General features: G+C 41.6%; 3 protein-coding genes across 10 annotated transcripts in view; 2 read left to right on the top strand and 1 right to left on the bottom strand.

Moving 5' to 3' along the window:
• LOC104965971 (serine/threonine-protein phosphatase 2A 65 kDa regulatory subunit A beta isoform) overlaps positions 1-10,966 on the bottom strand; it is a 19,452-nt gene extending 8,486 nt beyond the window's left edge. The window contains exons 1-15 of one of the 2 annotated variants that reach the window (XR_800607.1): positions 10,840-10,966; positions 10,088-10,178; positions 9,769-9,869; positions 9,165-9,397; positions 8,837-8,984; positions 8,570-8,725; positions 7,331-7,445; positions 7,126-7,196; positions 5,689-5,823; positions 3,370-3,543; positions 3,151-3,211; positions 1,480-1,634; positions 1,236-1,378; positions 1,032-1,123; positions 264-936 (exon numbers count right to left, since the gene is read on the bottom strand). Coding sequence is in view for 1 of the 2 variants with exons in the window: in XM_010795046.1 (XP_010793348.1) it covers positions 920-936; positions 1,032-1,123; positions 1,236-1,378; positions 1,480-1,634; positions 3,151-3,211; positions 3,370-3,543; positions 5,689-5,823; positions 7,126-7,196; positions 7,331-7,445; positions 8,570-8,725; positions 8,837-8,984; positions 9,165-9,397; positions 9,769-9,869; positions 10,088-10,178; positions 10,840-10,917 (1,770 nt within the window). In the remaining variant the exon portion in view is untranslated. Of the gene's footprint in view, positions 1-160; positions 937-1,031; positions 1,124-1,235; positions 1,379-1,479; positions 1,635-3,150; positions 3,212-3,369; positions 3,544-5,688; positions 5,824-7,125; positions 7,197-7,330; positions 7,446-8,569; positions 8,726-8,836; positions 8,985-9,164; positions 9,398-9,768; positions 9,870-10,087; positions 10,179-10,839 lie in introns of those variants that run through there. The other variant, XM_010795046.1, reaches the window with a different exon arrangement.
• The window catches only part of gabra1 (gamma-aminobutyric acid type A receptor subunit alpha1), a 314,765-nt gene that overhangs the window by 189,351 nt on the left and 112,335 nt on the right, over positions 1-13,079 (top strand). The gene's annotated exons all lie outside the window — the stretch shown is intronic.
• Positions 12,692-13,079, top strand: part of med29 (mediator complex subunit 29) — a 3,299-nt gene continuing 2,911 nt past the window's right edge. The window contains exon 1 of the mRNA XM_010795047.1: positions 12,692-12,982. Within this exon, the coding sequence (XP_010793349.1) occupies positions 12,725-12,982 (258 nt within the window). The 5' untranslated portion in view covers positions 12,692-12,724. The remainder of the gene's footprint in view (positions 12,983-13,079) is intronic.

Below are 13,079 nucleotides of genomic sequence, written 5' to 3'. Positions count from 1 at the left end.
TCGTCCCCGCCTTAAATCCATGCCAAGTCCTCCACTCTACATGAGATTGTAAAAACATAGGGCCAACAAACAAAGGCCCACCCAAGGATTCCTACTATGAAGGATCTGCAGGATGGAGAACAAGTGCATGCTTTCAAAGAACGAGTGACGGGAGAATGTGTACGTAAGGGTGCATAATGTTTTATTATGGGATGGGGGCTGGGGCGTACATTGGAAGTACATGCTATTATTGAGAGTTCATCAGATTTCCTGCAGTAATGGACACCCTATTAATACTTTGTCAGAGCTTATTACAGAACAATCCTGTGAAGCATTGAGGAGACACAGGTTTGTTCTGGTGGGAAAAAAAGAGAGCCAAGTAGACCGGCACAGACTTTTACATTTCTTCTGCAGAGGGCCACAGGAGTGTCTCAGGGAAGAGAGAGCGCTATCAAAGGCCTGAATTGGGTGGAAGCGTAGCAAAATAAACAGCTTGCTGCACCATCTGCTGCTCAAAGTGTGTGTCTAGCAATGTGAGAAAAGCACAGCAGCACAGAGAACTAGCATAGCGCTAGGTAGCGAAAACAGACACTTGGTAAGCTGTGGTGGAGGTACAGCAGCGGGCGAGGAATGTGTGAGGGGGGGTACTTGCTAGTACAGTAGCGCATTCGTCAGCATGCACCACTTAATGCAATTTATTTGACACTTTGCCTTTCTTAAAGCACCCATCTACAGCAAAGCGGAAGGTTAAGAAAGAAGCCTGTGCTATGCGTTGACATGGTCTACTATTGGACAGTAAACAAAAGAAAAAGAAAAAAACAATTGTTAACAGCTTTCTCTATACATTTACCAGTTGTTCCTGAACATCAATAAATATATCGTAAAAGTGTTGTTGCGTTGTTGTCTTGGGAGTTTGTCTGGTTTAGCCATGGTGGGGTGGTTATGCTAGGACCAGAACTGTTGAAGGGAGAGAACGAGAATAAGATTTCTTGCTACTTAATATCATGTAAATTCCATATACATTTATATTGATAGCAGAGAGAAAGGCTTACCGCTGATGGCCTCCTGGGCAAAGTACTTGACATCCATGTCTGTGTCCGTGGCCAGCTTCTCCAGCACCGGCTTCACTTCAGTTTGAAGGGCACTGTGGGAAAGAGAGGGGGGGGGGGGGGGGGGGTATCAGACCAACTGTCCTTCTGGTTCTTGAGTCGAGTGAGATGATCCATTAAAAAACGCCCGATGCCGAAATCACATACCTGCTATCGATGACGGGGCCGATCTTCTGGAGGGATTTGGCCACGTTGAAGCGCACGTTGGCCACCTGGTCGGTGGACATCTTCAGGACCACCGGCAGCATCTGCTTCGTGGTGATGTCCTGACCGCATGCCTCTGACAGAGCCTGGGACACAGCATACAGAGGGTCACTCAGTGAACATTGGCATACAATGAATCAGTCCAATATAGCTTTAGCAGCTAATAGCCGTAGCAGCTGAGACTCACGTTGATGCAGAACAGAGTGGTCATCCTGTGCAGGTAGTTGGGGTCGTTGGCCATGCCCAGCACTTTGGGCACGATGGTGTTCTGAGCCCACTCGGCTCCAAACTTCTCCACCAGCTTCATGAGGTTACAGGTGGCTGCCTCCCGGATGGCGTACACTGGAACATAAGAGTGACAACAATCTGCGTCAACGCTGTGCTCGAGTTGATCTTTTTCTCCATGGCAGAGAGGACCTCACATCGCTCACTTCCTGTCTGCTCAAAGACACCTGGATTCGCTTCATAAACAGTGGAAATAACTGCTGTTTTCTTTACTTCTCATGCAGATCAACATCTCATTTGTTACATAGATATAAAAGTATTTAAACTCATAGCTCTGCTTTTACTGGCTCGCTGCTACTTCTGCCTTTTCCCCCAGCACTGTAAGCCGGCCGATGGATTGCTTTAAGTGGATGATTTTTCCAGACAGTGTAAAAATTACGTTTCAAGCATTTTGATCCATATAAGCGGATTATCCCTAAATGTGCTTTCCTTTGTATTAATCTACTCTTTGTATGCTTTACAGATCATAAAGGACTCAGAGTTATATCCTTTAGGCTTAAACAAATGTATACATTGATAGTTTGCATAAACTGTACAATATTCCTATGATGAAAAGTCTAAAAAGACATTGCTCAGTATACTGGGTAAAAACGGAGAAGTCATTAAGATGAAAGAGCAGACAGAAGTCATGATTATATTGACATGTGAAATATAGGATGTCTTTAATAAAGTGAGGGACGGTTATGTCCTTCACTGAAGAGCTTATGTAAGGGTGTCACAGCCCTAACCCCAGCTAAAGACACACACACGTCCAATGATATAACCCAGGTGGCCCTTTGTCCTCAATAGTGAGCGTGTGTGTTTCTCTAATTGGAAGTTGATGTGCAGAGAACACTGTATACTCAAGAGGGAAAATTCATGCAGAAGACAGTGCTCCAGGTTCTCAGGTGGAACAGGGTGTGAGGTCCATCAGACCCGTTCAGACGGCAGAGAAGAGCCCAGGATAAAGCAGATCAGTTATGAACTCACTCAGAGCGACCCAACTGGGATCCAGAACTCCATTAAACACAGCTAGAGCCACAACATGAACTGCAGATTGTGTTCAGTAACGCATATAGAAGTTATGAAGCAGCTGTGCCCTGGTTATATCACTCTGATGTCAAACACATTGTATTACAGGTTGTAGGGGTCGTTCACCTTCATAAGAGGACAGCTGTCTGCTTAGTGGACGGGCTCAGGTGACTAAGAGCACTGATGCTCTTAAGGCAGGACAGGCGAGTCATTGATAGTCAAATTGAACAGTCTTGACTTGGAGCTTCAGGCTGCTAAAGAGTACCGAGGGCAAAGACAAATGAAAGGATCCCAACAGGAAAATAAAGGGGCAGCTGCTTTGGGAATCCTTCTCCAGGAAGTCGCTTTGGGGATGTTTCAGAGGTTATTGTGCTTTGAGAACATAAAGGAAATAAAATGGAAAATACTTGGGCGTATTTGGAATTGACCGAACAAATGATTGCCATAAAAGTCGCTTATGCAAGCAGCCCAGTTTATGCAACCATTTTTGTCGAGTGCCAAAAAGAAAGTGGGATGTGTAATAAAAGATAGCCTGTAATGTCTTACAACAAAAGTGCCTTACCGTGATCAATCAGCCAGGCCATACAAAGGGTGTTGAGCTTCTCATCAAAGAACTCCACTCCCTGAGAAAACACAGTGGAGTTAGAGCACTTCCTGGATGTCAGTCGGTTGTCTGCACATTGCTAAATGCTCTGGTTCTAAACATGGAAGTAGTTAAGAAAGACCGTTAAAACATATTGACTAAACGGTCTCATCTGTGCTGCTAGACGCCATGACTCACCAGCTGTCCTGCCAACAGGGGCATGTACTCGATGATGGCGAGGCGGACCCTCCACTTGGCGTCCTCTGCCAGCTCCACGATGGCCGGCAGCAGAGACTGGGAGAGCTGACGGATGCCGATCACCTCGTTCACACAGTCCAGGTTGGAGATGATGTTGAGGCGCACCTCGGGGCACTGTGGCACAAACACGCATTAATCACAGCAAAGTATTTAGGTACAAAACAAACTGTCTGCTGTCCAAGTAGACTTACTCAAGATGATTGGTTTAAAATGAGGGTTATTACAATCCTTATACTACAGGTAATAGAGGATCACACTAGAGGAACCTGTAGGAGTGAATCCCAAACAACTGGAGCAGTAAGTTTGAAGGTCCTTCAACTCCTGCTTTTCATTCAAAGTAAAGTCTTATACCATGGGCCTTTCGCTTCCTTAGAAACTTCACTTTTCTTCAAACCATCCACTTTTGACTATATGGAACTACTCCAATCATTGGAGGGACATTTGCTATCTGAGCGTTTACACCCCCTACTCCAACTAATATTTCAATCTCAAACCGGTTATCTAAATTAATTAGTGTTTGAGCTTAATATGAACAACTCACACTGTGTTCTACTCTATCATTTTCTTGTCTCCAGCGAAGCCACTTGACTCTTTATCAACAAACTAGACTTCCAAGAAGTTTCATCTAGACATATGAACCCAGGTTTCTAGAAAAGTTCCTTAAAAGGACATCTGCTTTAATTTAAGTTTGAACATGTTAACAACTGGAATAGCTTAACAAAACAATTGATATTCCTAAAACAGAAGCCCGAAAGTGCACAATGATTTGAAATACTCAGTCAGGGTTGTTAGAGTGGGAACTGAGAAGAAGCCAAGAAGGGACGGTAAGAATTAAAATAATTGAGCTTTTAAATGAATAGCACATCTGCAAATGTCTCCATCTTGCTCTCTTTAAGCTGTCCTCAGCACGTTGCATTATTGAAACGTACAAGTCAAAGCTGTCAGCCCGGACATAAATCTAATTAGACACTCTTAATGTTGCGTTGGAGCTGTGAGGAAATGGGGCCATCTTTAAATAGGACTAAAGCAGGCAGAGAAAGGACTGACAGCCTCCAGCCTCCCTAAACATGGATATACATTTGTGTCCAACCTGCCAAACTCTTGCCTTATCTCAATATGTAAATGCATTTCGTGGAAATGTATTCATAGGACAAGATGTGACAGAGCCATTGTTGTTCTAGATGAACCTGTTACGTCAGCTGATGGATGTTCTTGTACACTCTTCTCCTAAAACCCAGCCCATTGTAACTTCATGCAGAATAACTAAATCAACCGCTCCAGAAACACATCATTCAAATAGTGACAACATATCTGAAATGCAAAGCAGACAGGCTCATGAAAGGATGCATCAGGTTACTCTTCAAAACTATTGTATATGCTACATGGTCAGCTGGGAAAAAAGCCTCTGATTAAATGTACTACTTACTTAAAAAGGTAAATACAATTAAAATGTATCTCGCAAAGACGTATCTAGTTGCAGGGTGTCCAGCTTTTCATTATGCTTCCCTCTAGACACAACAATTCAATATTCTGATTGTAAAGTCGCAGTCGGGCTGCCAACCCAATGACTCACCCTCCCACTCAGCCAGGTACATGTGGTGGCTACACCTAAGTGGCTCTACACTGAGTCAGAAGGATCACTACCATCCAAAAGAGTTGGACAAACTCAGAGCTTCACATGAAGTTTTAGCTGTGAATGTTACCCAACCAATCACAGCCTGGAGTGAACAATATATAAGAGCAGGGTATCTGCAGGAATCCTGAAGTCAAATGGAAGACCTTTTAAGACCTCATCACCACTTGGAGTTAACCGGTTACATTGGCGACACTTTACCTCACATTATACAGTATTGATTGTACTTTCTCCTTATCTTCCAACCATTTGGACGCAAACTTGCATTTCCACATAACCATGTTGTTTAACAACCGGCGTAAACGGACCTTCGCGCGCTATCAAGCAATCCTGTTCAGATGACGTCAAATCCAACGGGATGCCATAAATAAACTACAAAGAATCACACTACACACCTACGCAATGATTACATTCAGGCAGACTGTAGAATACAACCTCTTTGGACCATTTATATACTTATTGAAAACAAGCTACAAAATGTAAAAACTTGGAAAATACCGTTTAATACTTTTTAATCGCCTTCATTTTCGCTAAATTGATTTATCAACTTCTAATACTTTTTAAGACCCCGCGGACCCCCTGAAGAGACATGGAGGCCTACTATTACAAGTGTGCGTTTGGTTTACCTCGTCCTTGAGCTGAGCCAGGAACAGAGGTAGTAAATGCTCGATTGTGTTGTCCTTGCCCAGGATGGTGGAGAGGCCCATGATGACGGAGGCCAGGGCCGACTTCACATGCTGGTTGGTGTCTGAGACCAGTTCCTGTTCAGAGACACAGAGGAGACAGAGGTCAGCACAAACAAATGGTTAAGACACAAAGTACGTAAACAAACATCCAGAACACTGTTATTGGTTATAATCACAACACACTGCTGAGAGGGAGGCTATAATCCACTTGTGTGTAAATATGCAGCAAAGTGGCAGCAGTGATACTAGCGCAGACAAACAGTCATGCAGCTCAGTGCTGAAGGTGGAATCACTAACAGTACGATGAAGACAGGAATAGCATAATGTAAGTTCAAACATGTTCAGTGATTATATCAAAAACAATGGAAGATTGTATTAAAAGAAAGATGCACTATAGATTTGTAGGACCTTTTATTTGTACAGCTTTCTAAAGTTTGTGTGTCAGTCTGTTGCCGTCTGTACTACTTTGTTCCACTGTTGATATGTTAAGAGGGTAAACCAAATGACCGTCTACCTATAACAAACAAGTCTGTCAATCCAACAATGTAACCGAATGTTAACCCTTGCCACTTCTTTAAGTAAATACAAAAGCTTGCAATGATAAGAATGTGCAATAAGAGAGACCACGACTGAACTCATTGTGGAAGAAAAAACAACAGTGCCACCTGCTGTTCAAAATCTGACAGACACTGGCACAGAAAGTGCTTTTACCGTCTTGTGCTACATACAAGTGCCAACATGTTATAGCTAGGGTTATCTTAGAGGGTGTTTCAGTGTCTCTACAGGTGGTAGTGAGCCATCAGAGCATCAAAGCAAAGGAACAGGTCATCACTGTAGAGCAGCACAAATATTTATAATCCTAGAAATGGGTCCATACTCCATTTCATCCAATATCTTGTTAGAAGATTTCAGTTAAAAACGTGATACTTCTTTTTTTAGTCATACTGATATTTTACTTTACTGCTAAATCTGGACATCTTGGGCATTTAAGTGTAGTGGGGAAAAACAGCTTGTAAACAAAGCCAAGTTTTACACAATTGTTCTTATATCCGAATGAATGATATATGTAATATTGTTTAACTGTGTTTGTATCATCATCATTTTGAAAACCTGTTGGACTCATATCAGCTATTACGTTACTAAATGATCAGTGAAAATGGACAACATAAAAAAAAAATTAAAAAAAATAGCCAAATTGTAAAACAAAAACCAGTTTTCTTTTGAGCGGATGTTACACCCCCACATGTCTACAGAAACCCTTTGGGGAACACCATCAAAAGACACGCCTCCAGTCCTCTTCCATGCTTAATAGCAAAGAGTTTTTGTTAACCTGAGATGAAGGAGCAAAGAAATGTCACAATGCGATTTTGTTTTTACCTTGACACAGGGCAGAATGTGAGTCATGATGATTTGCTCACGGCTGTCCTCTGGGAGGTTCTCACAGAACTCTACCAAAGGAAAAGGAAACAGTCAATAAAATATGAAACGGACAAGACAAGAAGCTGAAGCCAGTTCATTTGAACCCTTCAATTCATGCCATTTTCAGAAGTAGTTTTCTGGTATTCAGGCTTTATTTGCTGACCTTTGACTTTGTTTGCTGCAGCAGCGCGGACCTCAGCTTCACAATCCTTCAGAAGGTTCTGGAAGGCTGGCACCAGATCGTTCTTGGTGATCTCTGGTCCCACTGCTTTCTGGAGCTACATTTGGAGAGAATCAACACGAGTCAGTATCTAAATAAGCATGAGGTGAACATTTCAATTCAAAAAGTCAGAAAAAAAAACAGACAGCATTCTGTCTTCACAACCCCTCAAAGCACATAAACAATTAAGTCCCCATTCATAAAAAAATCATATCAAAAGGTGCCACACATCCAATCGGGAGCAATTTGGGGTTAACCATTTTGCCCAAGTCAGGTTTAATACAAACTACTGTTGAGACAATTCATTCAACACATTCACATTAAATGCTTGATGGGAACAACATTTAAAAAAAGATATTATTTTACGACTGAACACTAATTCAGCTAAACATTCCTAATATCTTTGAAACGCCCTCCACATCACACACGATACTTAATTTCCTGCATCAGACATGAAAGATACAAACAAATGAAACATAGTTCCTTAAAACTCAAGTGAATTCTGGGAAATGTTTTTTGGTCATACCAACAGTCAAATGGCTGATTTAATAAATACATTGAATCTCTTTGGAATGAGTTCAGAGTGGGGTCTGTGACAGGATTTTTACAGCCTAGCATATGATTATAAAATAAATGATTACTAACCAGAAGCCCTGATGTGTCAGAGAAGAAAGATTACAGCTTTAAAGACACGTTTACATATTGATTGTTTGATGCATGTTCTCCATTTATAAAAGCCTAAAAATGCTTCAGAATAGGCACTGAAATTAAAGAATCTTTCAGCGTCTTCTTTTCTTCACTAGTAACAGATGTTATCGTTTACTTTGACCACAGATACAGTTGTACTGACTAGAGGCAAAAGCCCACACCTAATGTGTTTCATAAGAAATATTTCTCGCTAAAGTGTAAATATTTACTTCGCCCTGATCTTCGACAGCAAAATGTGCCAACACTTCCTAACATGCACCTCATTTCTTTCAGCATTTGTTTGGCACCTTTTCTTCCCACAGCCTAGCATCCCTTCTCTTTGTAATTGTGTTTTTTTGAAAAACGTGTCAGTTGTATCCAGCTGTCTGCTTCAAATAGCCCCTGATATTTGTGAGGCTGATCATTTCCAGGTATCAGGCATTAAAATACAGATTGGAGCACCCTTAGAAAGGAGGAAAGGAGTCTGCTGCTTACCTCAGAGAACTTGTCAGCAACCATGTAGCGGACCCTCCAGGATTTGTCTTCTGCAGCCTGGCGCAGGGTTGGCATCACCAGGGTCTCAAGGTCCTCCTGAGGCAGCAGAGTGGCAATGCTGACACAAGCCTCCACAGCGAGGAGCCGCACAGAGTCCTGATAAAGAGAGGCAATGGGATCAGTTTTTTGTTCACCACGCTTAACAGATGAGAGGACTGCAGGAAGCAGAATACAACAGCACTTTAATTTGACATTAAGGAAACGTACCTGCTCATCAGAGGCCAGAGCAGTGAAGAGGGAAATGATGTCACTTTTTACATAGTCAAGCTCCAGGACTTTGGCAAACTCCCCCAGTTTAGATGCTGCAGCACGACGCACCATAGGAGTGTCATCTGAGCACAAGGTGCGGAAATGCCTAGAGACAACCACAAACAGAGATTACATCACTGAAAACTGACTGACCAAACCTAATTATATGCCCAAAACAAATCACAAAAGGTAGGCTTTAATATTTGGTTAGAAGCCTAATTTGAACCATAATGTACACATTTGAAATAAGAGCACTGTAAAAAGTGTTTGGTGAGAATCCACTTACTGGCGGATCTCAGCTTTGACGGTGCTGGAGACACGGGGATAACAGACGCTAAAGAGGCCGCAGGCAGATGTGCGAGAAGTGAACCAGTCACCACTGGCCAGCCGCTTGACCAAAGGCTCGAAGTGGACCTCCAGGTCAACTGGAGAGTGCTCCTGAGAGATCTTCCTCAGAGACTCCACAGCCTTGTCTCTGACTACTGTCTCCTCCACTGTAGCCAGGCTCTCCAGAGGAGGCTGTGCATTAAAAAAATAAGTTTTCAACTATTAGCAAGTACAAGACATTAACGAGTATGTATATGTAATATGTTATACATAAAGCACCAATAGCTTATACTCTTTATAGACAATATTTCAGATTTAGGTCATCTATAAAAAGGGATCGTGGGCTATGTAGAGGTGAAAACACGAGTATCGTCTACAAAAAAACTAATAAGCAAGCTTTTAAATTGATTGCTCAACTTCACTAAGCTAAAAGGTTTCATCCATTATTCCCCCGAAGAGACTAACAATCTAGGAATGCTATGACATGAAATGATTCAGCATGATATACATGTTACGTCTATGTGGCCATAGCATTAATCAAAATCCACTCTTCAGTGACTTACCAGGAGACAGTGGACATACTCTGGCCCTCCCACCAACATGGTGAAATTGCCAAGCTGCTCAGCCAAGGCCAAGAGCACCTCATCTTCATCGTAGATGGTGTCTAAGAGATTACAGAAAGGAAAAACGAGAGAGAATATCAATTTAGGTCTGAAAAAAAATATTAAACGACAAATTTTGGCAGCAGCTTGGAAGGATTTAAAGTACAACACACTCAGACGTTCTCCATGTGACGACCCTTTGTAAAATAACATTGAGGTCATAACCTCTGTTGGTCGAACATCAGGTGATTTGTATGGGCAAGATGATGCACTTTATTACCTGTGAGGAAAGGAAGGAGTTCAGTGCGAGTCCTCTCGACACCAAGGGCCAGAGCAATGGTGGACAGCTTCTTGATGCTGTTCAGACGAAGCTGTACATAAAAACGACAATCGTGAGTGAGGAGTTCACAATAAAGTTGGGCGCGTTTAATGAACTGTGTACATTCTTAAGCTTCACATGTACTATGCCCAGCTAGCTCAAGTATTATGACTCACAAGAAAAGTACATCAGGTAGCGTCCAATCTCAGTGACGGTTAGCGTCATCAAAACAAATAGCTAGTTAGCTAACAAACAACATTTTAACAATCTATGATAGCTTAACGTCAACTGCCAAGGAATAGCCCGACTGAATATAGTCGGCTCTACGCACTGCGGCCTTGAACGCCCGGTTGTTGTGATTGTAAACTTTAGTCAATTAGCTAGCATCCCGGGATACGAGGCTTCAACGCTAGCAGCTAAACCAATGACTTAGCTAGCTTTTCTGTCACACCCATTTTGTTATCTTCACATTTCAGTTAATACAATCACCGACAATTACATTTCACCAGATTGACAATGTATGCAGTAAATGATGACAGCAAATTAGCTAGGTTAGCAAAGCTGGGTGCGCCCAGTGGATCCATTGATAGGCCCGGGGACGTTAGCTTGCAGTTAGCTAGCTGCTAATCAAATGCGCGCCTGGAATACGTTAAAATGGCCCAATTTTGCAGAACAATACATATTACGATTTAAGTCAAAGCTAGGGTTTTTACCTGAACATCCTCATTTCGCAGTTCATCAATGAGAACGGCGATAGGGTAGAGAGAGTCGTCTCCATCAGCTCCTGCCATTTTGGATACTGTTTCTGAATGGCGCTGCTGTGCTACGGGGTTTCTGTTTCTGAGCTGAACGACTGCAGGGCCTCCCTCCTCCGATACTGCGCTGCTGCTGCCAGTGCCTTCAAGACACCGCCGAGAAAACCGCAAAGGAAAAATCCTGATTTAACAAAGATCACTCAAACTAAATGAAATAGCAAAGAACTTCCAGCCCAATAAACAAGAATAATTAAGTTGATTTATTTTCTTTATCTCTGTGGGTTTGTTATATGTTTTAAAAACAACTGCAGAGAAATAGAGCATTGAGACGAATGACACATTCAAGTAAGATAGTGCTATAAAACATTTGATTAGCAAGGGGTTTGAAAACTTTGAAACCAGTTGTCATGCCCCCATTTAAATGTTCTCACAAAGAAATCCCACAAATACCAAACATCATGACACTCTTTACTAAGGGCAGCAAAATATATGAATTGAATAAGTTAAATTAATGCTTAAATGAGTAGTATTCACAAATGGGCTAATATTTGAAAACAATAATCTTTTATACATGTTGGAAAGTATAATACATTGCTAACTAATTCGTAAATAAAGTAGTACCAATTGTTACAGAAGTAAAATACTCAAATAATCTATTAACAGCCACATTAAAACAATTATAATATTAACACATTTTATTATCAACATTACATGAAAAGTAGACCCACTTGTTTTATATTAATTTACAGCGTGACATGCTTTCTTGATTTGAATACTATAATGTTTTAATTAAAAAATAAAATTTTTACATTGTGTTGTCTTCAATTGTTCGCACACAATTGCCTCACTGTTATTGCAATTGCAACGTGTGTGTACAATGAAAAACACAACATATAGAAAACTGAGAATAAGATATTAAAGGTAGGGTTTGTAAGAATGGAGAAACCAGCTCGAGTGCGCTAGAATTTGAAAGTACGCACGACGCAGCCGAAAAAAATCTGCCCCTTGCTTCATTCAGACTTCCTTACAGAGCCCCTCCTCCAAAACACACGAATGCGCACATGACCAATGAGGGCACGAGATAAGTTTGTGCACGAGGCAGGTACGCCATCCAGTTATTTTACCGGGGCGGCTAAAATGGTCGTGCTTTTTACAGCGCCACGGCTTCCACAGATGAATTTTTGTTATGTATTTATTGTCAAAGCATTTAATATATTCATTGCTATCGGGATGTTAAGAGCATTCCATGGAATATATATTAAAAAAAAGTGTAAAAAGTGTTTCTGAAGTGAATTACCTACCCTACCTTTAACCATCAAAATAACCTGGATAAAAACACACATCTTATGTACAATGTATTTCCATAGGAGCCTTGTAGTACAATGAACAGGTATTAGTGGGAATGATGTGCTGATGATTATGTGCATCACAGAAAGAGGGCGGTGCTCACTGGAATCAATGTTCATTTTGAAAACTGTGTAGATTATTAAAAGACTACCCTCCTCTAATATTTGTTATGGATATTACAACACGTATTTGTTTATTATAGAACACTTTAAAACTGAGAAAATAGCAAAAACTATTACATTATTTAGACATTTCAAGTTTAGTAGACAATAAATATGCTCCTTCTTTACTTTTCCTACAGTTTATTAATTGCTGTACACTTTATTATTATTTGTATATAGGTTTATACTATCAAATGTATTTACTGCATCTTTTACAATTAACAAATGTTTTCTCCATCAAATTTTTTTCCAGGATAAAGAATCCCTTTTATTTTGAAAAACAGTGAACCGGATATTTAACTCTTCTTCTTCCGTCGGTATCATCTCATTGGATCATGATGGCGTCTCAGCAGCAGCAGCAGCCCGGCGGGCCGATGTCACAGCCCGGAGGACCGATGTCGCAGCCCGGCGGGCCGATGTCGCAGTCCGGCGGGCCGATGTCGCAGTCCGGCGGGCCGATGTCTCAGCCCGGGTTACAGCAGCAAGCTTCATTACAACAGCAGCAGCAGCAGCAGCTCCTGAGCCAACAGCAAGACTTTGACCCAGTCCACAGATTTAAGATGCTCATTCCTCAGCTGAAGGAGAGTCTGCAGGTAATTCTGCGACATGGAGCTAAAAACTGAAATGGAAAAATTCCCAAAACATCCAATGACTTAACCTGATCTGAATTCATCCTCGTTATACTCCCCC

The sequence above is a fragment of the Notothenia coriiceps genome, unplaced genomic scaffold (assembly GCF_000735185.1).
Source record: "Notothenia coriiceps isolate Sejong01 unplaced genomic scaffold, NC01 NC01_scaffold00037246, whole genome shotgun sequence".
In the NCBI taxonomy this organism is placed as follows: Eukaryota; Metazoa; Chordata; class Actinopteri; order Perciformes; family Nototheniidae; genus Notothenia; species Notothenia coriiceps.
The sequence above is the reverse complement of the archived record's forward strand: the minus strand, read 5'-3'. Positions and strand labels throughout refer to the sequence as shown.